Here is a 27,423-nt window from a genome sequence, read left to right as displayed (position 1 = left end):
AAGTCCCAAAATTTGACTTTGAAGCTGAGATCAATGCTGGTAATGTTCTCATAACACCAACTCCCACTGGAGGTGAAATTGGGAAGGGGGGGCCTTGTGGTTTGTTCAGAGATTCCACACAACACACCAGGCAAGTGATTTTTGCATCAACTGTGCTTCCCTAAGTAGGACAGGGAATTTTAATCCTGCAGAAGAGCTTAGAGCCTCACCAGCTCCTACTGACCCAGCACCCCTCAAAGCCAACTAATATCTAGTCTCAGCTGGGAAATCCTGGAGGGGTAAGGGCTGCTTATGGCACTCCACAGATTAGAAGTAAAAAGCAAATATCAGTTGGTGTAAATTTGCCATGCAGGGGTCTGTTCTTCTGTTGGACAAATACAAAAAAAAAAAAATCTATACATTGAAAAGCATGAAAAGTCACTGATCTTGTTTCATAGCTAGCTTAAAAGGGGATGGGGAAAGTGTGAAATGAGCTGTGCCTTGAATTCCTGAGTTATTTTGGTGGTTTGACTTATGGCTGATTTGTAACTGCCCTTAGTATTACCCAGCATCAGGGCAAAAGACAAGAAATCAAGATCAAAAGGGTATTAAATATTGCAAATGCATTTTCATATTTCAGATATTTTCATATCTGCATCCACACACCAGAAAACCTTGATCTTCAAAGCACTGTACAAACACTAACCAGCTAATGACTCCCTGAGCAAAGCCACAGCAACGGCTATTTTTAATACATCTATTGTTTGTTTGTGCTCATAAAAGGCAGTTTTGTGCCATCAGCTTATTTAGCCAAGCACAGAACAGAGAAAAACGAATGTGAGCAGAGGAGGAAGCAAAGGATATGGAATGTCTTGACTGGGTTCCCCATGTACCAGTAAATGAAAATGACTGGATGGAAAAGGAGTAAGTGAAGGAAAGTATGACACAGCCACCAAAGAAAAAAAATTGAGAAAAAAAAAAAGAGAGTTGATTTCTGGATAGAAATACATTTTAAAGGAAAAAAGGCTGGTTGCTAATGGTCCTTTCAGTCTAGCACAGAGAAGCATGGAAAGGACCAGCAGCACGAAAAGTCAAGTAATTCAAAGCCTAAATGTTGCCAGAGACAGAATTAGCTTCTGGAATGAGTACCAAACCCAAATGGTGAATTCGTCTTTTTTCTTTTTCAAATGCAGGCAAGGATTTTGTGGACATTTTTGTATGGAGAGATGTTAAAGCAGATGTACAGCCTGTCTGGATAGCTTTCCCTTTTCTTCCTGAGCTCTCCCAGTGTGGGATAGCAGAGCTGCCACCACTGAGGCAGCACTTCCAAGTGACACAGAGAGGGATGTCACATCTTTGTCACATCTGGAGGGATGTGACAAAGGTGCCAGATCACAGGGCTGGAGCTCCTCTGACATGGGACAGGCTGGGAGAGCCGGGGCTGTCCAGCCTGGAGAAGAGAAGCCTCTGGAAGGACCTTAGAGCCCCTTCCAGGGCTAAAGGGACTCCAAGTGCGTGGCAGGGACTTTGGACAAGGGCATGGAGTGGCAGGACAAGGGGGAATGGCTTCAAACTGCCAGAGGGCTGGTCTAGATGGGATATTGGGAAGGAATTCCTCCCTGTGAAGGTGGGGAGGCCCTGGCACAGGGTGCCCAGAAAAGCTGTGGCTGCCCCTTCCCTGGAAATGTTCCAGGCAGGCTGGGATAGGTCTTGGAGCACCCCGGGATAGTGGAAGGTGTCCCTGCCACGGCAGGGGGTGGAACTGGATGAGCTTTGAGGTCCTTCCCAACCCCAACCATTCCATGACACGCGCAGCATGTAGTGGTGAATGTCCCCTCAGGGTCCGAACGAAAGGACTCTCTCCTTCCTCTGACACCTGCGTGCAGCCCCTGGGGGGTCAGATCTGAGGGCCTGAACCTGCAGAAGCACTTCAGGACACCCTCCTGTCCCCGCAACCCGCAGCTCCCAGAGCGGGGGCAGCGCTGCCCGTGCCGGGGTTACCCCGCTCAGCCCCCCAGGCTCTGGGGAATGACGGGGTGACAGCGGCGCTCACACAGCCACAGCGACCCAACCGGGGCACAAGAGACCCCAGAGCGTGCCGCGGGCAGGATCCGACCCTCCGGCCGGCATCCCGCCTCACCTGAGGCCCGGCGGAGCCGCTCGCTGCCTTCCTTGCCCTCAGCAGAGGGCGGGGGCCGCGCTGCGGAGCCCGTCCTGCACCAGGCGGCGGAGGCAGAGCGAGCGCCCCGCCGGCACCGAGAGCTGCGGCGGCCGCGCTCCTCCTCCCCCTCCTCCTCCTCCTGCTGCTGCTCTCCTCCTCTCCTTCCTCCCCCTCCTCCTGCTCCTGCTGCTGCTCCTGCCCTCCCGGCTGCGCTCGCCGTCCCGCCCGGCCGCCCCGCGCGGCTCCTTCCCTCTATGGATGGGAAGGCAGCACCCAACGGCGTGGCCACCATCGAGGACAGGATCCTGCGCATCACCGGCTACTATGGATATTACCCGGGATACTCCAGCCAGAAAAGTAAGGCTCCCTCCAGCCTCTCCCGGCCCTTCAGGGGGGTGTGTGTGTCGGCAGAGCCCTGAGGGTGCCGTGCCCCCCCAAGTGCTGCCCCGTCCCTCGGGTGAGTGTGGGGCACGGGGTGCCCGCTGTCCCCCGAGGGGACGCGGCGGCTCTGCGGCTGGAGACGGGGGCGGCGGCGCTTGGCCGCGGAACTTCGCGGCTCCCAACCTCTCAGGGCTGGCGTTTTAGGGTTTATTTTTCATTTCCACCCCTCCCACCCCCATCCCCGCCGGGGTGGGGGGGTTCGCTCTCCGCCTGCCCCGCGCCCGCCGCACCGGGAAAGTTTCGGTCCCGGTGGGTCTCCCCGGGCGGGCGGCTCAGCTCCTGAATTATTCATCTTCCTCTCGAAACGAGGGAGATTTTTCCAGAAAAGTGGGGAGTTACCGACCATGGGGTGTTCCTTCGTTTTAATATCAGACACTTGTGGTTTTGGGGCTTGGTGTTGGTTCAGGGTGTTTCCTTTCTTTGGAGTGCGTTCTATTTATTCATTTCCCTTCAACGAAGAAGCAGAAAATAAAGCAGGTGGTCCTTGCAGGAATTCCCTAGTTTTTTTTCTTTTGAAGTTTTTAATTGGGAGCAGCGGGTTTCTAGCAGCTGGGAGAGCCTGAGTGGGTTTCTCTGGAATTCTGGCAGTCCCAGCACTCTTGTTTGATGGGGAAAGTGTGGCTAATGAAAGAAATTATTCATTTTTACCACCAAGGAAATGTGTACCACCAGGTTTTGTTGTATTAGTAGTTGCTTTGCAGTTGGCAAAACTATGACATGCCATAGCTTAATGGACAGAAGAGGAATTGAGGCAAAGTGAGGGGTAAAATAAAGGAAAGGCAAGGAGCTCACTTGGGTGAGCCCTAAGGAGCAGACTTTCTTCTGCATATTCCCCTTGGAATATTCTGCTTGCCAGAACAGCCAGTGCAGTATTCTCCAGCTCCAATGCAATAACAAACCAAAACACTATTAATAAACTGCTAATATCAGAAAAACACATATCTGTGGGCTTTTTATGGTGGAGGAAAGCCATGCATTGGAGCCACTTAATAAATAAAAAATCCTCTGTGCAATAGTCAGCTGAAAAATCCAAGTCAAGCCCAGTAGTTTCATCCATCTGTTATTTGTGGCATGCTATCAGCATGACAGGTGTTATGGGCATTTATTTGGTGAGGTCACTTGGTTTCTCTGCAATCAGAGGAGTGGGGAGGAAGCTCTGAATGATCTGGAGGTATGACTGAATGTCAGTCCAGGGACTAGTTAATCCTGAGCCAGGTGGGACCTGTGTCCCAAATTCTGTAGTGGCTCCAGAGTATCTCTACAGTGTGATTTACCAGAGAAGGGTGAGGATTCTGGCTTAATAGTTTTTTGCAAGTTTGCTTGGGTGGCAGAATGCAATTTTTCAGTCTGCAGCAACACACCCACTCTGTATCAAGTTATAGATCTGAATCCAGTGTTGTCAATCCAAGGGCTCTGTGTGGTGCAGTGGGAATGGCAGGAGAGTGCTGCCTGGACAGAGAAAAGCTCTCTTAGACCAGGTTCTGCAGATGCTACGAACTGCATCTGCTTAAAAACTAGAAAAAGCATGCCAAGAGAGAGGTCAAGGCTTTCAGAAGTGCTGACTCTTGGGATTTTACTGCAGGTCTCTTGGCCTTTTATGCCTTTCTGGCTGGGTGCTGAGGCAAAACAAAATGATCAGTAGCTCATGTTTTGCTCTTCGAAGAAAATAAGCAAAATTTGTGGTTGTCATGTTTAAAGAGGAAAACTGCAAGTGTGTAAATCAGAGGCATTCCAATACTTCAATGCCTTTGGGTAAATGAAATATATGAACCCCTCCTAAGTTGTGAATGCTTTTTAAAGCAATATCCTAAGTTTTGGAACCATCGTCATAATTTTTGGAGTGCTTGCAGTTGTCAGATGACTGCTTTATCCTCATGGCTGTGTGGTTTGTGTTTATGAATGCTTCTACAAAGATGTTCTGGCCTTACCCAAGGTAAAACCAGGCATTCTTCAGGCATCATGAGCATACATCCCCTGGCACTCAGCAGGAATCACCCTTGGAGGTCCTGCCTTGGAGTTCTTACTCCGTTCCTGTGTCTTGGCCAACTTCCTGCCTTTAAGAGGTGCTCCTCCAAAGTTCTGTTGACTGACAGTTCTTGTGGTGGCTAATTGTTCCCACAGATGCAGCCCTGTAAACATGCAAGGTGGGGACTCTGTAGCCCTAAGTAATAATGGATTTGATATCTCAGTTTATTTCGCTGAGGGCACAATTTTTGTCACCACTATCCAAACTCACTTTTAGTTGAGGTGGACAATGCTGGTGGCGCTCAGCATGCTCAGAATTCCAGGCAGGTTGTGTCCATACCCTCCCCAGTGCCAGAGGGGCCCTTTTCCTGTCACTGCACGTGCAGTCACCTGCTTGTGCTGTCACCTTGCTGCTGCCTGGCTCTGGAGCCTGCCTGAGGATGAGCTGTTGTCCCCAGGATGGCTTTGTGCTCTCTGCTTCTGAGCAGAGAGCTGCCCAGGCACCAGATGGACAGTGGGACATGATTTGGGAACAGCCTGCTGATGGTCACCACCTTCCTTGAGTCTCCTCTTTGTCCCCAGGCTGCAGTGCCCAGCTGGGGACAGAAAGATGCGTGGAGGGAAGCTGAAGGCAGCAGTGGGTGGCTCTGTTCTGCTCGCTCTTGGGGGTACCTGGATGATGACAGGGAAAGCCCAAGGCTCTGTGAAATGTGCTGGTGATTTGCATCCCTCCTTCAGTGCGTTGGCTTGTGTTCCATGGTCTAACAGGAGATCATGCCATGGGTTCTGCGTGGGAAAGCTGAGGACTGCTCACAAATAGCCTTGAAATCTAAAGTTAAAGCACTGTGCTGTTCAAGAGCTGTTATCACAAAGAGCTGCAGTATTTTCTAGGGACTTGTGCCTCATCATCCATATTTGTGTGCATTAACCTACTTCAGACTTGGGGTGTGCATGTGATGATTCTTTTATTAATTTTAAGTCAGGCACTTTTATCCTTTTATTTATCCTTAAAAAAGTTGCTAGAGAAGGAAAATATCTGTTTTATTTCTCTGTAAATCATCTGAATGAGCAGAAAAATGTATTTTTCTGCTATTGCAAAAATCCTGTATCCTGCCTAATAAGAGAAAGATGTGATTTTTTTTCACTCTCCACTTTGTTCTGAGATGGAAAGGGCTATTCATGATCCCAGTCAACTTGTGCCTTGAGATTCATGGCTTGATCCCTCACTTCTTGCATTTTAAATGTGCAGACTCTGTATGAGGTATCTGGCTTTTGTGGGAAGGGAGGGGGGCTGTGTCTCTCCTCCAGCCAATCCCTTTGGAATTCATAATTTCTAGGGCATGGTGCTGTTGTAGGTCAGATGCTCCATCCTCTGACCTGGGGCTGCAGATGGTGCTCCCATGTAAGCTCCCCTTGTCTCCATGTTTCCATGTGTGCAATTTCATTTGGTCTGATGCAACTTTATCATCTACACAAACAGTGGGAAACTCTGTTCCCTCTCCTGACCTGTGCTGTGACTTCTCATTCTTCTCTGACTTTTCTGCTGGCAATACAATCACATTTAGTGTCTCCAGGGTCAAGAGTATGTATGGGATTTGTTTCTTCGTGGGTTTTGATTTTTGTTTTTTTTTTGTTTTTCTGTCCTTTTCCCCCCCATTCTTTCCAACTGCCACCCCATCTGCCTTTCACCTCAGTACCGAAACCTTTTTTACTTTCACACTACAAAGTTCCTCTCCTTCAAGTCTGTCCTAACACCTCTTCTGTGCCTTCCGCTGAATTAAAACTGCTCCAGTCAAAGTTTCTCATCTCTGATCTTCATCAGCTTCACCAAATCAACCTTCTGCCTGTGTTGTTTTTCTGATGGAGTCTTTCTTTCCCTTCCCACTATCCACAAAGCCTTATGTCTTGCAGGATGCTCTGCATTTCTGTAATGCTGCTTTCTCAGGCCTGGATGAGCACTTTACTGAAGATGCAGTGGTTCCTCACGTGGGCCATCGCCTTCTCCTTTTCATCCTGCTTGGAGCGCTTCTCTTAACAAGTGCACTTGTGGCTTTGATGCCCACCCCTGCAGGTTGTGAACACCAGTTCACCAGTTACTTGCTGGACTTTTAAACGAGTTCTTCTGGACATTATCCGCTGCTGACTGGATCTCCCCTTTTCCTCCACTTCAGGCCTGACCTAGAACCATGGAGTTGTGTAAGCTGCTGGGAGCAGAAGGTGCTGTCACATGGCTGTGCAGCAGCAGGGCTGTGACATTGGGCTCACAGTGGGACACTGGGTGACCATGCCTCTGGTGATGTCTGCCAGGGAGCTGGAGAGCCCTTCCAGCAGTGTGTGACCTTAGCAGTGCTTGGGGAAGTGCTGAACCTGCCCTTGCCATGAGCACGGTGGCTGTCAGGAGCAAGCTGTGTGTTTTCCTACTCCCCTGCAGAACGGCTCTAGCAAAGGGCTGTGGTTTAATTTGGCAAGTTCAGCCTCAAGTCAGCAATCTGAGTTTAAGCACCTACTTAAGTCTGAGCTTGCTCTAAGCCACCGGGTTTTGAGAATGCATTCAAAGTTAAGTCTGTGCTTAATTGCTTTGCCTTAATAAGGCTGGGATTAAGGCATGCTGAGCCAGCATCAGTGGCTTGACAATTCGGCTCTTGCTCCCTGTGTGGAGGAAAAGGCTGTGGAGGGAAGAGCTACCCCTGAAACACTGGAGAGAATTTTCTCCTGGTTATCACAGCAGCTGTGCCAGCAGCTCTGCTGCAGTACAAATCACATGGCAAACCCAGATCATCTCTGTGCTTACTGAGCACCCTGCCCTCCTGGTGCCTTGTCACTTCCAGCCAGAGGAGCAAAGTCTCCCTGTGTTCACTGGAGGCACCCAGCTGCTCCTCCAGCAGTTCCCAGAGCCCTTGGTCAGGCACAGTGGGAGGCTGGGAAAGGGGCACTGGAGGAAAGGTGCTTTGAAATTTGTGCTGGACGAGGCTGGTTTTGTTGAGCTGTGTTTGAGGGGTCTGGGAGGGAGGAAGCAGTGTCTGAATCTCTGTGAGTTGGAGCCTCAGGGCTGTGTTGGCTTGTACCACTTGTGGCAGTGTCCCTGTGCCACCTGGTAGCATTTGGGCTGCAGGGACTCCAGATGCAAGGCTAGACTGGAATGAGCTTTATTTCAAAGCCTTCTCTTTCCCTCCTTTCCATGAAGGGCTGTGCCCGGGGTGGGGTGTGCAGCGCTGAGGGCTGGATTGCAAACTTCCAATTCAACAATTTCCCCTCCCCAACTCTGGGGCACAAGTGGGTATCATGGCATAGGATACAGACCTGTCATAGTTGCTTTTACTCACAGACTTGTCTCTCTGTTTGGGTGAAAAAAAAAAAAAAAGTATGGCTCTATATCAGCACTGGTAGCAGTAACTTATGAAGTAATTTCTTTCAGCAAAACAGATTTTATAAATACTCCTTTGCTGACTAATATTGGCAAGACCAGGTTTGTTTTCTTCAGTGGAATAGGGCCAGGCTTTGTGTGGGTTTCTGTTTGTGCTGGAAGGGGATGGCCTGGCAGCCTTGCACTGGTAGCTGGAATATGGGACCTTGCCCTCACCTGGGGACATCACCTGTTGTGGAAGTTGAGGGGTCTCATCGCCTGGGAGGAGAGAAAACTGCTTCAGCCCTTGGCCTTCCCTCAGGGGCTGATTCCTCTCCTTGGGGGCAAATCCCTGAGGAGCTCAGCTGTGAAACTGGGCATGGACACTGTAGCCATGATATTTTCTGAAAAATCTTTTTTCCAGGATTTTCTCCTGAGGAGCCTCAGGAAAGAAATGTAAACAACAACTATCTGCCGCTGTGGAACGCAACAGGTGCATCTGTGATTGCTGCATGTTGGTTGTTTCTAATTAATGGCCAATTAATGGCTCGGACTCTCTGGGAGTCACTCTTCGTTATCACTCCTCTCTGGTTCTTCCTAGCCTTCTGGTGAACCTTTTCTCTCTATTCTTTTTAGTATAGTTTTAATATAGCATTTTAATATAATATATATCATAATATAATAAATCAGCCTTCTGAAACATGGAGTCAGGCTTCTCCTCTCTTCCCTTGTCCTGGCACCCTTCAACACCACCATAGGACACAGTTCTGGACATCTGTGGGCAGGAGGGATGAAGCCAAATTGGGAAGGACACCATGATGAGCAGGGCAGTGAAGAGCATATCCCTGCAAGGGGGGCTGGTAGAGCTGGGCCTTCCCACGCCAGGATGGGAGCAGGGCTGCTGCTCCAAACACATCTTGGGAGGATGAACAAGGAAATGTAGGAAAGAAGAGTTATTTAAACTGAAATTGCAAGTTGGCACACAGGCAAATGGGTAGGAACAGGCCATGAATAAATTAAGACTGGAAATTAGCAGAAGGTTGAGAGTAATGGCCAAAAATCTTGCACAGTCTTATGTATTTAAATAAGAATTATTTCCCAAGCTCTAAAGATGCCTCATAAAGACGTCTGCCAAGATTTTGAGAAAAATTACCCCTATTTGGCAGGGAAAATTGAGACAGTAAGATGGGGGGAGTGATGCTAATTTGCCAGAGGTTGTTCAGAACAAGCTATAAGTTTGATGGAGTGATCTCTGTCTCCACTGGTGACTGCACAGCAGTTTTGGTGCTGTAGCTGGTCTGGTGCTGAAGGTGGAGGATGTGCTCTCTATAACTTGGTACCTTTCTACATGTGCTCTCTGCCTGCTTTGGAGTTCCTCTGCCCTTCTGTGCTCATTCTGGGGTCACCAGTGGTGATCTCAGGACTCAGTGCTGGGCCCACTCCTGTTTAATAACTTTATTGATGATCTGGTTGAGGGGTCCAGTGTCCCTTCAGTAAATTTGTGGATGACACCAAGTTGTGTGGGAGCGTGGAAGTGCTGGAGGGCAGGAGGGCTCTGCAGGGGGATCTGTACAGGCTGGATCCATGGGCTGGGGACAATTGTGTGAGTTTCAGGAAGACCTGTTGCCAGGTCATGCACTTTGGCTATAATAACCCCACGTGGAGCTACAGGCTGGGGCAGAGTGTTTGGAAAGCTGGAAAAGGAACTGGTGCTGATAACAAAGGCTGGACATGAACCCAGGTGTGCCCAGGTGGACAAGAGGCCAAAGGCACCTGGCCTGGGTCAGCAGTAGAGTGTCCAGCAGGACCAGGGCAGTGACCATTCCCTGTGCTGGGCACTGGCAAGGCCACACCTGGAGTGCTGTGTCCAGTCCTGGGCCTCTCATGACAAGGAGGGCATTGAGGGGCTGGAGTGTGTCCAGGGAAGGGTATAAAGAGGCAGTCATACAAAGAGTGGCTGAGAAAGCTTGGGGAACTTGGCCTGGATAAAAGGAGGCTCAGGGGGAAACTTCTCATTCTCAGAACTCCCTGACAGGGGGATGCAGCTAAGGACGGTCAGACTCTGCTCCCAGCGAACAAGGGACAGGATGAGAGGAAATGGCCTGAAGCTGCACCAAGGGAGGTTCAGGTTGGACATCAGGAGGAATTTCTTCCTGGAAAGGGTTGTTAAGCAATGGGATGGGCTGCCCATGGAGGTGGTGAAGTCATGCTTCCAAGGATCTGCTGGATGTGGCACTCAGTGCTCTGGTCTGGTTGGCAAGATGGTGATTGCTCACAGGTTGGACTTGATCTTTGTTGTCTCTTCCAACCTCAGTGACTCTGTGATTGACACAGAAAGTCTTCCTGGCTGCCTGTCCCCCTGGGTGCTGTCTGGGATGGTGGCACAGCTCCTGGCCCCTTCCTGCCTCACCTGTTCACCTGAGGTGGCTTTAACCTTGCTCAACATGACCTCATCGTGGCTGCATGGAGCTGCACTTCCTTTTCTTGCTTTGCCTAGAAGTGTGGATGCAGCACACAGCCCATGGGGACGTGACCTGAACCTGCCATGAGCTCCTCTGAGCTCTTCTGGAGTGCACAGAAGGGATACCCCTCATTTTGGTTGTCCTTCCAGCTTTGTCTCCTTGACATTGCCTTCCCCATCTACTCAGGCAGGCAGCAGCAAGTTTGGTCCTGGCTGAATATGGTAAAATGATATTGCCAAGTGGCAGATGGCTCTGGCAGACTTTTATCCCCCCAGTGCTTGCATTCCTGTTTTTTAATAGTGGCTCTAAAGGTTTGCAATTATTTCTTCTGCACATTTGGAAATTGATGGGCTTTTGCTCAACTGCCTGCATGGGAATTCACCCATGAAAGTGAACTTACTGTTTGTGGAAGGATTGGTGGCAGGAATTTTTTCACGTAAACCTGCTGCTGAATGATCACAATGATGAATAATGAAAATGCCTTCAAAAGAAAGTCAGTGTCTCTTTGTGGCAAATGTGAGAATAGGGTGAGGGGAACAAAAAGCAAAGTGCTTAACTGAGTTGTTAAATTATTTACCAAGTGGACCAGCTCTTACTTAGTGAGACTGAAAATTGTTTTTTTCTTGTGGTGAGGTGAAGTGAGACTCCCTGGTGGCCAAAGGTTTGGGCTGGCCCTGTGCAGAGTGGCAGATTTCACTGCAGGGAGGCAGAAGCTGTAAGGTTATGCTGAGCTAATGCCCAGGGTGTGGCTTTCACAGAGCTGTAAGTGAGAGCAGCCCATCCCTCCCAGTGCCAGCAGTGAATTTATTCCAAGGCATGCGGGATGTGCTCAGGTGACAGGATTTGGTGTGTCTGCCACGCAAAGACATTCCTGTTAGTCCTTTAAAAACATATTGATTCTTCCTAGGCCTCCCTTGCAAATACTTTTGGTAAAATGGACTTGCCCTTTCCTGTATCCAGCTGGGCTGGATCAGGGGTAGCAGAGTGAGAGAGTGAGAAAAGTGCCTCTGCTGTGCTTTTTGTCGAGGCAAGGAAGAAGAAGATGATTTGGTCCTGTTCTGGGGCAAAGGAGGAGGTTTTGGCTCCAGGGTGGAATATTATGTTTCCTGCTGTTTATGACAGTCTGAAATCTGTTCCTTGTCTCAAAGCTGTCCAGTCTTTTTTGTCTGATGCAAGAAGAGCTCCCATGCCTGTTTTGATTTTGTTTAAGTTTCCAACTATGTTTTGAGGGGAGAGGAAGGGAGAGGCAAACACCAACAGGGCAGCTCGTGAGTCAGTAAAACTCCACTAAAACAGGTCTCTCAGATCCACTTTCGGACCAGTTTTAGTCCTGGCAGTGAACTCTCCATCCAGAGTCAGAAAGATGCTGTAGCTTGAGGCCAGCCTGGTGACTTCCAGTTTTATTCCTTTTTGCTGCTTATGGCACTGAACTGCTTGAGCAATTTCCTGCTGAAGCAATATCCAGTACAGCTCCCCCTCTTCCTGTGGAGGCTGAGTCTTGTGGGGCACTTCTAGGGCTAACACAGCTCTGTTATTAATGGGGTAGTTGGCAACTTAATGAGAAAATACACTTTCCTGCTGGGGGCTGATTTTTCCTAGGATTCTTGGGAACGCAACTCTGCAGACCCTTTCCATCTAATGGGCATCATACACTTGAATGTTCTGAGAACAGCACTGGAATCTGTGTCCGTGTAAGATAAGCATGAAACAGGGCTAGAACACATGTTCTCTGTCAGGGGAGAGAAAATTAGTCCTCATGGTGTGATTTATATTCTGCATCTTGAAGTTGGCAGAGTTGTTACAAAGCAGTGGACAAGTGCAGTCATTGCAACATTTTTCTTTTACATATCTGAATCCTGGAACTTCAGAATCCTTTCTTAGATGAAGCTTGGCATGTGGAGTGTGCAGCCCTGGAATTGTGTGGGTGCAGATTGGGGTTTTTCTCTGCAGTGCCAGAAATAACCTGTTGTGTGATACGTTACAGGGGCTGGGATTTGTAGCAGCTTGTGTGCAAGTGGGATGCTTCAAAGTGCTTCACCATAGGAAATTCTTCAGAGTGACAGCATGGATAGCAGGAAGGTGAACTTTCCATGGTGTTTCTGTACCATGGTTTGGACTTCTACCTGAGGAAGGTTGGTTCTATGTGTGAGAAAGCTTTTGCTCAATGCTCAGTACTCAGTGGTGCTGCTAACACAAAGACCAGGTGGAAAATGATTGAACTTAGCATTTGCCAGGGATATATTTGATTAATTTTTCCAATTTCATATCAATGTTTTCTTCTTTCCAGGGTGGGATTGAATGGGGAAAAAAAGGTGAGGAATTAGATAAAAAGAAAAAAACAAAATATTTCAAGAACATTTCTGCTGAGGAAAAAGAATCGAGGACTGAAATGTAACTAAAGAAGTGCCACATTTCCCATGCATTGGAAAACAAGCCTTGGAGGAAGGAACAAAAGGCATTTTTCAGCTGAAAGACTGAGCTGAGCTGTTGCTGGTGTGCCAAGCCATATGTGTCCTGTCGAGGTGATTCATCCCTACAAGCCCTGCCTTCTGTCCCTCTTCTTGGGGGGCCCTGTGGCAGCGGGCACGGGTTTGGCTGTGCTTGTGCTCCACAAAGCAGGGAGCACTGGGCTGATCTCAGTGTGCAGGGGAGTGCACAGCTGTCCTCTGACCTCCTCATGGAGCTGTGTGTCCAGGAATGCAAATTCCTGTGTCCATCTGCTCTGGGATGCAGCCCTGACTGGTTGTTCAAAGAGTCAGGAGTTGTCCTTCAACCGTAAATGCTCTGCAGCAGGGGAAAGTGGTGAGGAAGCTGCTTAACTGGGTTTTCCAAGGCATCCTCTTTGTTTCAGTGATGGAAAGGAGGTTAATTAGATCAAATTAGGGCAATTCTATTTCTAGCTGGGGTTTGTGCAGTGTTTTTGTGCACTTCTGCTTTGAAGCGAGCTCAGAGAGACTGTTTTGAGCATCCTGGTGGAGACAGGCAACCCCAGCTGTGGGTTTAGAGAAGGCAGCCAGTAGAAAAGTTGTCTGCATTTGGGCAGAATCAAGAGAATTTCCTTAAACTTACATATGTACACCATGCACAGGCACAGAAGTGACTCCTCTGAGAGCCAAAGGCTCTTGGGCAGACCTGGAAATACCAGTGGAGAGTGAGTGTGAAGCTGCAGTGCTGTCAGATTTTGTGTGCCTGACTTTTAGAGGCACTGCCTTGAAAATGTGCACCTTAATTATTATTGGTATGAAATATTTGTGCAGTTCAGTGAAGTTTTGTAGCACTTCGTGAAGATAAGAGATTCATTATAGTTTATTGCTTTAAGAAGGCAAAGAAAAGTGAGTGGTCAGCTCCCAGATTTGGCCTGTGTAGGGGAACGGAGGGTAGAAGAAAGCTGTCACTGTTTTTTTGCACATTATTGACAGATGTTTGCTTTGGTCTCTTATTTTAGCTGGAATCTCAGGTTTTCTGTAGGAATAGGAACTCAGTTGGCTGGGTTCAGATTTACTTTAGTTCCAAGGCTGCTCCCAGAGTGGGATGTTCACAGCTGAGGGTGTTTTTGGTTTAGTTGCAGACAAAACTTAAGCCCTTTTAAACATTATTTTCTGGCTTTGGAGAACAACATCAAGGTTCTGATAATTTTCCATGTCTTTTTTCTTCCTCTCCATGGTGAAGCAGTGTGATACCTGGAAAATTAACACCTTAGGGCAGGAGAATCCTCTGGTGCTTTATGACTGTTGCCTTTCACGTCCTCCCTGTGGATGATGGATGGTGTGGGGCTGCCTAAAGCATGTAATCTGTTCATGATCCCCAAGATTTTCTGTTTCCCTACTTGGTGCTGTGGACAGAAACTATAGTTTAAAGCAGCTTGAGTTGCCAAATATCCTCCTTGCACACAAAGACAAGATTCATAGGGCTTCATTTGAGGGTTACAGCCATCCTCTGTCACATTCAGGTGTCTCTGAAAGCCAGCTGGAATTGCACAGTGCAGTTTGAACTGTCTGTATAGACACTGGGTCTTCTGCTGTATTTATGCTTTTCCTGTGTATTTTGGTGACTTAAGCCACTCTCCGTGGTCCTGATTTCCCTTTTCCTCCTATCAGCCTCCCTTCTCTCCCTGTCTGTGCTGTTAGGCTGGGCTGGTTGAAGGGATGATCTGAAAGGAAATGTATTTGGTGCCTTTGATGTTCAGAGCCTTTTTTTTTCTTTATAGGTTATGAACAAAAATTGTGTCTGTATATTCCCAAACTGAAGAATACATGATTGCTGTTCCAGCCTTCCTCTGAGAACAGGCTTTGACATCATTCATACTCTATAATTCATGGTATTTTTCTAGCAGTCTGTTAAGGTCTGCAGGAGAGTGAAAGGGATGATTTAGAAAGGCAGGAATTGTCCTGTGCCTTCTGGTAGGTCTGTGACCGAGCAGGCTCCTGCTCTTTGGAGCTGTTACTGGGTCTCTTTTATCATGGAATAATTTTTCCTTCTCTTTGGAGTTGCTACTGGGTCTCTGTTTTATCACAGGATCATTTTTTTAAGGATTATGTTGTTTTCCTTAATGCAGGCACTTGCTCCTTGTCAAACACATCCTTGTATACTCCGTTAGGACTTTGCGCCTCGTTCCAGGGTGTTTTAAAAGCAGATTACAGAACGTCTTGTAACTCCTCAGCTGTTGGCTTTTTTAACCTGGTTTCTTAAGGAAACAAGGCTTATGAGAACACCCTCTCTTCCCCCCTACTCCCTCCCTGTGTAACTTTTAAATCTGGTGGCCAAATCCAAGTAAAATTAGCAGGAATTAGAGAGCACAAAAGGCATGAAGCCGTGATGGACCTTATAAAAACACAGCTAGAAATAAAGAGCTCTTGGTTCTCCCACAGTGGGAAAGCTGTAGGATTACCTCACTCCTTGAGATGAGATGTGCTGGATACAATTTTTGGGGATCTTATCAAGGACACATCTAGTTAACCTCCAGCTTCAGGCAGTGACCAACAGGAGATGTGCAGGAAAGAGAAAAATGGAGGTTCTTGGTGGGTTTCCATTCTCCATTGATCTGTGCTTTGGGAAGTTCTTGGTGTTTGTCTATTTTAGTAGCTTTTGATGGCTATTTCTTCCATGAGTTTGTAGGGATTTGGCTTTGTCCATTTTGCTGTTGTAGGATTTCTTTTCTCTGTTGCTGCTGGCTCTTTGGGTGTGGCTCTTCTGCTGAGGAATGAGGGTGATTCCCATGAAATCTTGGAGGCAGGTCCTTCCCACCCTCTGATTTTGTGGAGAGAGGGGAGGGGAAAGAGAACAAAATGTTAACTGTGAATAAACGTCCTGTGGAGCTAACACATGTTTTATTTCATAATTCCTTCCAGCACTGAGATAAGATACTGTCTTGGGAGGAGAGAAATTGGCTTTGGACTCTTTGGCTGCTTCCTCAGGCTGTAGTGGATGCCAGGAGCCTCACAGGGTACACCTGCCTTTGTTTGGGACTTGGAGGTGATGCAGTGAAAAAACATAATATGATGCCACAGGACAGTTTCAGGTTTTGGTCTGAAATTCAATGAATGAAAGATTACTTTGCAGAACCACAGCTATTGGTAAAGATCTGCAGAGCAATGCAGGCGATGGTTGTGAACACTTGGCAGTTTAAAAAATGGAGAGAATGGAGTTGTTTTATGATGGCTACAGAAAATGTTATCAAATATTCATGATGATCATCTCCTCTTATTTGAAATAATAAATCCAAGGTCAGTTTTGTACTTGTAGAAAACTGGTGGTTGACTATTGGCCCCTTATTTCTTCGCTGGTGTAATGTAATGATAATATTTAATATTTTATCTACTTTGCAAGGATGCTTTTAGGCTCACAAGTATGTCATGGTGCCCAGAGAAGGAAAAATAAGCTTCTCCCTCTTTTTCCTGTAGGTTAGGGAGAGGCTTCTGCAGACATTTCAGAGTCCAGGGAAAGACAACATTATGCTCAAGAGGGCTCATATAAGGTGTAAAAGTTTGTTGATGAATTTAATGTTCAGTGTAATGATGAGGTTTAAAACAGGCAATAAAGAAATGCCACCAGTTCTGTTTATTTTAAAGGCTAAGTCCTTAAGAATTGTTTTTAACACTCATGCCATCCATCGTGTTGCCGGTTGTGACATTTGTGACCTGTGTTGCAAATTAGAGTTTGACATTGTGGTGACTGCACTGAGCAAGGAAATATGCCCTAGGGGTTTAAAAATAGGATTTAAAGCACCCATCCCATGACTGCATTTTATTATTCTGCCATATGTGTTTTTGTTATTTATTTCTTTTTCCCCAAAATGAATGCAAGTTTCTAATATCACCATGTGGCGACAACGCGAAGCCTTTTTAGTCACTGCTGCTGCACAAAGTATTGTGAAGTCTGACATCTCTTTGAAGAGCTGTTCTTAGCCACTGATGCTATTTTTATTTTTGAGTTGTTCTCTGTGGAATATTTTTTATTTTGTCCTCGCATGCCCTGAATTTTCGAAACATTTTCAAATCAATCGAGGTCTTTCCCTCTCCTGTGTTTTCCCCACTCTTATTAATTTTGCTGGACTGTGCCTTCGAAAATCTAGTTGAAAGTCTTTTTCCCTTGAACTCCAAGGAGTCTTTAGAGAAACATCTGCCAGAAGCACTGACCTACAAAATCTATTAGGCTCTTCCCACTGGTGTGGACTCGTTTATGTAATGCTACTGGATGGGACAGCTCTGTTCTGGAGATGAAATCCAAAATTCAGTTTGGCTTTCGTAAGCATAGGTGTAAAGAAGTGGCTGATATTGAGGTGATGTTAAAGTGCTGAAGGTTGGATGTTAATTGGGATCATATGTAACTTATCGGTTGTAATGTGGCAGAGAAGGGTGTCAAAAACAGGGGAATTAATTGTCCAAGAGAGAAATGTTACATCCCTCCATTTCTGAGCAAAGCAGTAATTTAATGTAAAATTAGTCTCATTGATTAATCTTATTATAAACACAGAACTATAAACAGGTGATGGGGAGCATATCACTAGATGACTTCATAAATTTTCATTAATTATTTGATGATCTTTTGAGTTTGATGGTTACAGGTATAACTGGCAACTTATTCACACTCTGTATATTCTTTATAAATGTGCTGATAATGGGAAGTACCAGATGAAATACCAGAAGTTCATCCCTTTGCCTTCTGAAAGATCTTCAGGGGGTGGAGATGTGAAGGCATCTGCTCCATCAGAACATGAAAGTGGAAACAACAGAGGAAGTAAAATGTGATGTGCCTGGAGTGGATCAGAGGAAAAGGGAAACCAGTCCATGAATTTGAACATACACTTGCCTGGCGTGGACTTCTGAGATGAGCAGAGAAAGTTCTGAAATTTTCCTCTTCAGTTTTGGGGATTTTGGCCATGGGGACATTTCACTCAAACTTTATCCCCACGGGATGAGTGAAGTTAAAGCAGAGCAGAGCCCATAATCTTCACTACATCAGGAGCAGTATAAGGAGTGGCTAATATTACATCCAGCAGCTTGGAGCTGTGTGAGCAAGGAGCTGCTCAGAGCTGGAATAATTTGGAATGCAGCCTTTGGTACAAATCCAGACCAAGTTTAACCTTTGCCTCAAGACTGGTGAAAGGATGCCTTAATCCTACTGCCTCAGCACGTATTTTTAATGCCATGTGTGCCTCCATTTGATTTTGGAGGAAAGTTTTCTAATTCCCTGTGACTTCTTGGACAGTCATCATCTCTATCTTTTTGAAGAGACATTGGAAAGCTGTGACTCCCTTCAGTGCCATCCCCCAGGAAGCCTTGGCATTTCTGGAGTGGGCTGGGGGACGTGTCCCAGACACATTAATAGAGGTCCCCATCATGAAGTATCAGGAGGAGCTAACAGAATATTTATGCCTGCTTGTTCCCTGACCTTCCATAATTATTATGGATTATTCTATTACAGCAGAACATTTTAAAGTAATTGGGGAGATCAGATGCAAGTGTGAAGCCACAAAGGCTGTCCTGAAACTTGGCAAAATCATGGACAGGCATCCAAATTGTGAGTCAGTGTGCCCTGATCTTCCTTCTCAAGTGGGATGTTACCCCGGCTGAATAATGATTTGTCCCTCCAATGAAGTTACATGGTGAAAAGTGGCAGAACCTGACTTGGTTCTTTGATATTTTTGCCATCAGTGCAGGTTCCAGCATCAGGAGTTTTGACTGTCTACAGTGTTTGGGATTTGGCCACTTCTACAAAAATTGGTGCTCACTGGTGAGCTCTGTGGTTTGAGCAGTGATCATCTGGTAAGCAGATTGCAGAGCTGGCAGAGGTGTGGAGAAATTTGTGTCTTAGTGGGCAGAGTCACCTGGATCATTCTCAGTGGATACATGTCTAATCCATCCTGAAAACATCCGTGGTGGGGATTGCCCACCTTCCAGGCATTCTGTTCCAGTGCTTCATTCATTGTGGTTTTCTCATTACTAAATCTTTCTTGCTCTAGTTCAGACCCAGTTCTTGTCCTGGTACCTTGTGACTGGTCTGCTCTTCTGCAGCAATATCTTATAGATCTCACAACCTTTTTTTCTTGTTTTCCTTCATCTTTACTAAACAAACCAAATTGTTCCACTCATTCTGTGTAGTCATTCTTTCTGGAAATTTGCTTCTTGTCTTTATCTTCCGAAGTCTCTGCAGTAGCCATCACCTTACTTAAAATTTCATTCCTCAAATTGGACCCAGGTCTTCCTTCAGTTGAGATCTCACCTGTGCAGCCTTGCAGAGAAGAATTACTTCATATCCTTGGCATACAATGGATTGTTTATCTCATTTTTGTGTCTGAATTTTGGCAACTGTGTAAAAGGTGATGCAGCTTCAGCTTGGGGTTTCCTCTCAACTCCCAGTCCTCTTCTAGAAAACTGCAGTTGTTCCCTGAACTGTGTCCGTACAGCTGATTCTCCACTTAGGTGGGAATAACCTTTCACTTTTGCAAATAATTCTTTATCCAGGTGATTTCTCCATGTTGTTAAAATCATTCCAGCTCTTTCTTCAGTGTACTTGGAGCCTTCTTGTTTAATATAACTTTAAGCGTAATGATTAAGCTCTCTATTATGGAAACAACAAATCTAAAAGTATCCTCTCTTAAAATCCTTTTGCCTGACAGGAACCCACTGATGGCAAGCCCAGGGCTGGCTCTTGAGCACTTTTCCTCCGGGTTAAATTGTTTCCCTGTCCTGTCAGGCTGGGCAGCATCAGGAGCTGTCCTGGCATCAAGATCTGTAATGTCTCCTGTCCTTCACTATTCACCAACCTGTTACTCTGTCATGGAAAGAAATGACATTACTCTGATGGGGTTTAGTCTCAAGGAAGCTCTGACTGGCATTTTCCTGGTTTCCTTTTCATCTATCCTGTTTGATTGTTTGGTCTGGTATTTTGATGGGAACAGGGGACATGGGCTGCTGGTTACATCTGACTGCTCCTATTTATTTTCTATTCAAATCTATATTTTTCCATTCCTTTTCAATTTCTTTCTCCAACCTAGCATGGTCAAAGATATTTTGGCAACCTGTTTTAGTGGAAGGTGTCCCTGCCCATGGTGGGAGGCTGGAACAAAATGGTCTCTCAGGTCCCTTCCAAACCACTTCCTTGTTTCTGTGAAGTTCCCTGTAACATTTTAAAGCTAAGTTTAAAAATTCCACTGATTTCCCAAAACTGAGATGGGTGCTTTTGTACCAGACCAAATTGTTGATGTGAAGTGCATCCCGGAGCTCCAGACAGGCCTTGGTTTGGTGCCACCTCATTACTCTTCAGGATTTACTGCTCCACAGAACAGTGGCTGCAGAGGCACATTAAAGATCCAATATTTCATTGCTCCATTAAGAATTAAAAACATATATGTTAAGATAAAATTGTGCTTTTCCCTTGCGTTTATGAGGAGATCAAGGCAAGAGCTGGGCAGATAAGGAGACAAAATTTTTGGCCAAGTTATCAGTGACTTTGAAATGATCTTTGCTACTTTGTTGTCTTTCTTCCCAGCATTTTGCCAGCGCTTGGGAAGTGAAGTCATGTCAGCATATTGCTCACAGATGGTGACATTGTTAGATGTGGTATATGGCAAGCAAAGGCTCAGGTACTGTTTGGAGTTAGATTTAAATGCGTTGTAAACATTACCCCGACCTTGGCACAGGTTGAGAAATTCACCTACACAACAAATTACAGGAGACAAAAGGAATCAGGAAGGAGAAGCTGTTTAAATACCAGAAGAAATGTATTTAATGGTCCTGATAAAGAAGTACTTTGTAGCATTATGAGTGCTCAGGAGATTGTCTAATCCAGGCCATTTTGCCTACTCCCTTCTGGCCTGTAACCTTGGGGATTCCAGAACATCCCTTAAACAGCAGATTGGCCCACCAGCCAAACATCTCCCGCTTCATCACTGCATGAAAATGCTGCTGAGTTGGACCAAGGGCTGCAGCTGTGTCCATGGGAGGTCTGAATGGTGAAGGATCTGGAATTCAAAACTAACCCCTAGCCCATGTCTGAAAATTCTGAATATAAAATTCCTTTGCAGCCTAATCTGTGATTAGGCTGCAAAGGACAAGAACAGGGAACAGAACTCCTGTGGTTAGGTTAGATCAGGCTGATGGTAGATCTTCCTAGAAATGCTTTCTAGGAGGCAATATCTCTCTGTGGCCACCGAGGGAAAGGACTCAACAAGCTGAGCTCTTCATCCTTTGCCACATTCCAAGCCCCAGCTGGATAGGCCATCATCACATTCCTTTCTGAAATTCATGAGGATTATTTTTTAAGGTCATAATCATCAGTGTGTCTCTTGTTAGTGTAACTCACTAATATTTCAACCAGTTCTTTGTAACTGAAGTGCTGCATTCTTGGTGGCCTAACTTTGGTTTAAGCTTCAAAATCCTTGCAAAACTCAAAGTGGGATCATGGCTTCTCTGTGCCCCACTCTCATTTTGCATGGTGTGGAGAAGCTGCCTCAAATAAGCTGCCTGCTGACTTCTGTCTTCCCTAGAACCATCTTTTTTTTTTTTTTTAAATTGACTCCCAAAGCTCGAGTTTTGCATTTTGGTCACAAATCCTTAGTGACTTTGGTGTCTTGGGAGATGGAGAAGAAGCTGATGAAAAGCAGAGTCCTGCTGTGTGCTGCATGGTTTAGAGAGAGGCTCTGATTCTGGCAAAGTTGTCTGTGGGTTGGATATTCAGCTGTTAGGTTCTAGAGCTGGATTTCTGACTCAGGCAGAACCACTCAAAGGAATGGGAATGCTGCCTGGTGTCAGGGCTGCAGAAGTAGCCCTTGGTCTATCTTTTCCCCTCTGCTGCATTTTGTCTTGTTTGAATCTGCTTGCAAATCGACTGCACTTACCGGTGCATAAAGTGAGTTAATTTTGATCTTGGCCTGTATTTATTTGCAGCCTGTGTTTGTTTTTTTTTGCCCTGTTCAATGGCCATTTCTGCAGATCTAGCCTGCAGACTAGAAAGACTCAAGCTGGGAGAGCAGATCACTTGGGCGTGCTCAGGTTTTGTCTGCTGCTTTGTGGAGTGTGAGTTCTTTGTAGAAAAGCAAACAGCTGACTAATAACTTTAAATGTTACACTATTTCAAAGTGATTGCAGCACTGTTAATTTAGTGATCACAGGAAGACAGGACTGTTGTGTGAAATTAGAGAGGATTGTACCTTTGTTATTTTCTTTTATCTGAGAAAGCACGAAAGCCTATTCTATTAGTTTTTTTCTAGAGCAGCAGTATGTTCTTATCTTAAACATGCCATGTAACATAAATAATTAACCACAAGGATTAAAAATAGAAATAAATATAGGTTAGTAATCTTGTGTCTAGGTGAATTCTCTCTCAATTAAAAAAAAAACAGTGTTACACCAGTGTATACCTTGTGTGAGATCAAAATTAGATCACTGAATATTTAGGTGCTCTGTCTGTGTTTGACAATTCTCATGTCTCGGTGCTTTTCAGAAGACTGCTGGAGTCTATTTATAGCACAGATTTTGAGCATCTGACACATAAGCTCCTGTGGACAGTCAGGTTAGTTTTCAGATGCAGAATACACAGAGTTTGCCCAAGTCAAAAATGCTTTTTTTAATATTTCCTTGTTAAGCTGTCACCTTCTCCTCCAGGCTGGGAAATGTGGCCATTTGTGAGCTTGGGATCAGTCTGAAGTAGCTGCTTATGAATAACTCCTTTACAGCATGGGAATTTATTTCAGGTTCACACTGATGTAACTGGGATCAGAGTCTTGGGATACACAAACACTTCAGAAACAGAGATCACTTTCAGAGTGCTTTGTGGTAACTTGGAGTTTAAATTGGCTTTGAACAAAAATATCGTCTGTTATCTGTGCAGGACAAGGGGGAATGCTTTTAAACTAAAACAGGAAAGATTGGGATTAGATTTTAGGAAGAAATTCTTTACTCAGTGCTGAAGCCCTAGCACAGGCTGCCCACAGGAGCTGTGGCTGCCCCATCCCTGGCAGTGTTCCAGGCCAGCTTGGATGGGGCTTGGAGCAACTTGGGACAGTGGAAAGTGTCCCTGCCCTTGGCAGGGGGACTGGAGCAAGATCATCTTTAAAGTCCCTTCCAACCCAAACCATTCTGTGAATTCTTGAATTCTTGAGGACTTGCAGATGAATCTCCTGGGGTGGCCAGTAGGAGAAATGAAATGTATTCTGCATTCTTCCAGCTCTGTGGACTCTTCTGTTAATGATTTTACTCCTTGTTAATCTGACACACATTAAAGAAAACATGATAAATATCTAAATAAAAGCAAGCTCTACATTTTCTCCTCTATGAAATTTCCCTGCTTGTCTAGCTGATCTCATTCATGCAGGTCTAATGCATCCAAATTTCCAAGTGTGTCTGCTTGGAAAGCATGTGAGAAAAGAAGTTTTGATAACTCCTGAAATGAGCCTTGTAGATATCACTGAGGTCTTTCTGAATTTTCATGAGGACAGCTCTACCTTGGAACCACTTCTCAAGTAATTATCTTCTCTGGTAATTTGGTTCCAGATGTCTCCTTCACATCCGAGCTTTGTAATGTGCCAAGATGAGGAAAGTAAAAGTTTAAATTCCTTTGGTGTAAGCTCTGTTCAACCTTCACCACTTTTGGTGCTCACCTGCACCAGTGAAAAAGAACCCCACCTGGACTGGAATTTTCCTAGCAAGCTGTGAAGAACCTCCAGAGCTGCTGGGTTCTGCTGCCACCAGTGCCATGCTGAGATTCCAGTGATGTTTGATCCAGGGAGCTCTTACCTGCTCAGGATTCCTTGTCTGGATTTGTGTGGCAGCTGGATCAGCTGAGTCTGTGTAAGTGTTCCTAAAGCCTCATGACTGATAGATGGTTTTCAGGCCAAAAGGGACAATTAAGGTTAATCTGACCTCCTTTTATTTTTGTACTACCTTATATACAAATACCCATTATTATAAAGTCTTAACATTTGCTAGATAAACCAAGACACACATTGTAATATAATTTTAATGCAAATGTATTAAAACCATAGTACAGCGGCCAATTTTTCGTGAAGCTATGAGAAATCACTGGAGAATCTCTGGGTGTAGTTGGACTCAGTCTCTGGAACTTAGTGAGGGAACATGAAATTTTATGCCTGAAGCTTGCTGTGAACTTGGACACCATGCTTAGCTCCCAGCCTCCCATGCTTGGACAGAAATTGGTCAGTTCCTGCTCTGGGGAAAGTCATTGCAAGCTCAAAGTGAATATTTACAGATAGTAATCAATGGGAAAGAGAGGACAATTATTTTTAGTTGTGTGATTAAACGCAAACTGTTTTCTAGTGTCCAGGCTTGTTCTAGCACCTCATCCTTGGTGTGTTCCTGAAGTCAAGCAGAATTGCCCATAACTCACCTTCTTTTAGCACTTACTTTTGACTGTAGTTATGTGATTTAGTTGAGACTCTATCTCTCAATGAAGGTTTGATTTCATATTCTAAATATAAAAAGGTACCAGCCTTCATGGGAAATTCTGGTTATCTTTGCACTGTAATTCATGAATAACAGTGGCAATTATTGGAGATCTTTCCCCTGTTTTTACCCAGTGAAAACTCACAGATTTTGATGGAATTGTTGGGGATTTGTACTGGTGCAATTGAGAGAACTTGGCCCGTGTGTTGCTTGTTTCTTCCTAAACACATCTTGTGTTTCAGTCAATGCATCTCATCCCAGAGCACAAAATCATTAAACCAGAAACTTAAAATCCTGCGAGACAATACAGGTTGGCCAATTTTCATTTTTAACTTCATTGACCTTGACCAGTTTTTCTCTTATCCTTGTTCACTTCAGCTTTTCTTGCCCTTAATCCTCTCCAGTGTTTGTGGGAGGAATGCTTGGGGATACTCAGGAGGTGTGAGCCTTCAGCTGAAGTTGGAATGGTGATGGATGTCTGGCCGTGGGAATGGAAAATCTCTGTCCATTGGGGTTTATACTAAAGTCTGATCACAGTGAGCAAAAAACCTCAAAACAATAAAACCACACCAAAGATGAGAAGTTTTGAAGTTTTTCTTTGGCTGTTCTGCCTTTGATCAGTCTAAATCCAGCCTTCTAAGAGTATTTCATCATATATTTTTGTCTGTTTTGCCTACTGCATTGCACATCCATCCAGGGTAAGAATAATGCAAGGATAACTGCAAGGATCCAGCTGTTTGTTTGTAGTAGAAATTATTCTTTGATATTGAATTAATTAGTTCTTAATGCGGATCAGACTGATTTATATAAACACTTGGAAAGAAAGGGCAGAGTGATGACAAAAAACATTAACTGGTTATGAAAGAATTGAAAAGACAAGACAAAAAAAAATCTTTATAATTTTGCAACACAGCAAGCTTTTTTCCCCAGCAAATATGAATTGTTTAGAAGTGTTATAAAGAGAACTGCATTTACTTCATGCTGTCTGATTAGAAGTTTTGGCCTTTCATATATTTCAGCTTGGTATGTTTGCCAAGCACTCTTATTACTTCAATCAATTTAAATTTGCAAGACTGATGATCCTGACAGAATCCATTGGCACATCATGTGATCCTGGAGGCTAAAAATACCATTCTCTATGGGGCTTGCTTATTTCATGCTTCAAAGCCTAAGAAATGTTCATTTTAGGAGAGGGGAAAAAAAAAAAAAAAAAAGTTTGCACTCTGTGCAGTACCAGTAACTTCTTGAAGGAAAAATACCCAGTGCTTTTTATGGAATGGTGTTTTTTTCATGGAATTGTGGGGATGTTTTATTGTTGCAGCAGTGAGCTGTGAGTTGTTTTATGGAAATGCCTGGAGATTGCAGTAGGGAGTGGGAGACAATGTGTGGGTACAGAAAACATCCCCTCTATTGGGGTGTGAGAGTAGCAAGGAGGATGGGGCACACTCCAAACCTGCCTTCAGCAGGCACAGGGACAGGGACAGGAACAGGAGCAGCTCTAGTGTCTGTTTTCCTCAGTCCATGCTGCCCAGCCTCACATCTTCAGTAACTAAATGATGTTTCCCTGTCCCAGATGTGATGGCTAAGAGAGATACAAGAATTGCACTGAGTCTGCTCTGAACTGTGACTTTCTCATTTTAGAGAGGGTGGTTTAGGGTCTCTGTGGGTCCATCCAGATGTTTGCTTTGGCCTGTTTAGGGCTGATCTGCCTCCACCATTCACTCTGTGTGTGTGCGAGCCAGTACTAGTGGGATGCTTGAATTCTGTCTGTAGAAATCTCTGTAAATTGCCTGTAAATCTCTGAATTGTCCCCCTGTGCACGATAGAAAATGCTGCTGAGAGCTTTCAAACCTCTCCTCTGTCTCCTAGCAGTCACTCAGAGCTGAGGAACCTGAAGAAACTCAGTGCTCTGTGGGCTTGCTCTGCTGGTTGCATTGGCATTAACCTTTGCAGCAGCTACAAGCTGCAATTACATCTCCTGAGAACCCCTGAAGTTGCTGTTGGAAGTGAAAATAACAGTGCACCCCTACAGCTGATTTAAAAGGGTGAAAAAGGTCAACACCCTTGTCTTTCAAGTTGCTGCTTGGGAGGTTTGTTTGGGGAATTTTTGGTATTTTCTGTTGAAGCAGGCTGTCCCTGGGAATGGCAGAAACTCCTTGGCTTTCAGGGTTCAGCTGGACAAAGCCATGGCTCACCTGATCTGATGCTGGCCTTGGTGCCACTTTGAGGAAGAGGTTGGTGGGAAGGGAGGAAATGTCTCCAACATTTCTATGTCCTTATTGCAGAACAGCTGCTTTTTATCCATGCCTGATTAATGAGCAGTGATTAATTAATGCCCAGCACTCTGTGGGTTTCCAACAATATCTCTGCTGTTGAGAAACAGTGTTATTGTATTGTGATGTCTTTTTCTTCTCTAATTTTCACCTGCTTCTCTCCACACAGGGAGTTGGGCAGCAGGGCAGGAGGGATGTTACTTTATCCAGAATATATTCCAGGATCTGAAGCACTTTTTCGTCTGTTCATCCTTCAAACACAGAGAGCTGAGCTTCAGTTGATTCTTCATGCTTGGAATATTTTCTTTACTTGTGTTACTCCTTATTCCACAAGTATTTGTGCCCTGATCTGAGAGGAGAAGTTGGAGCTAGGATGTGCTGTCATCTTTCAGCTTCACAGATCAGACCTCTCAGAGCTGTGTAATGTGGAAAAATTTGGGCTCTCATAACAAACCACAACAAACTTCTTGTAGCTTTTGATGGGCATTTCCATTTTGTCATTCCGGGCTGTTTTGTGACACTCAAGTGTTAATTTAAGTCTGATAGAGCTGGCAGAACTCAAAGCTGGTGTGATAAAGCTGAGAAAGCTGGAGGTAAAGTCTGATGCAAATATCTGGAAGAGTACTTAGAGAATTGCCTTGTATAGTGAAGCATTTGACTCAGCATTGTCCTGGCAGGGACTTCAATTATTTGCAAGTGGTAAGAGTTTTCTAATGGGATGAACAAACACTCAAAGGGAGAGCTAAACAAAAATTTGCAGTTAGGGCAACAGCAGGTTCTCAGTCCTGGTCTCTTTGCTTTCAGAGGATTTTCTGTGCAAACAGCATCTCAGGGTTGCTGCAAAATATGGGGATCATTTGCTTTTTGTATGTAAATGTGTTCTCATCCTCCAAACAGC

At 45.2% G+C, this 27,423-nt stretch overlaps 1 protein-coding gene across 2 annotated transcripts in view; it reads left to right on the top strand.

The window, feature by feature from the left end:
• The first annotated feature begins 2,394 nt into the window (after window positions 1-2,394).
• Window positions 2,395-27,423, top strand: part of SLC35F4 (solute carrier family 35 member F4) — a 114,340-nt gene continuing 89,311 nt past the window's right edge. For both annotated transcript variants that reach the window (XM_041476896.1, XM_041476887.1), the window contains exon 1: window positions 2,395-2,497. In XM_041476896.1, coding sequence (XP_041332830.1) covers window positions 2,395-2,497 — 103 coding nt within the window. The remainder of the gene's footprint in view (window positions 2,498-27,423) is intronic.

Source organism: Pyrgilauda ruficollis, unplaced genomic scaffold (assembly GCF_017590135.1).
Source record: "Pyrgilauda ruficollis isolate IOZ18807 unplaced genomic scaffold, ASM1759013v1 scaffold110, whole genome shotgun sequence".
Lineage (NCBI taxonomy): Eukaryota > Metazoa > Chordata > Aves > Passeriformes > Passeridae > Pyrgilauda > Pyrgilauda ruficollis.
Note: the sequence above shows the minus strand (reverse complement) of the source record. Positions and strands in the feature narration are given on the sequence as shown.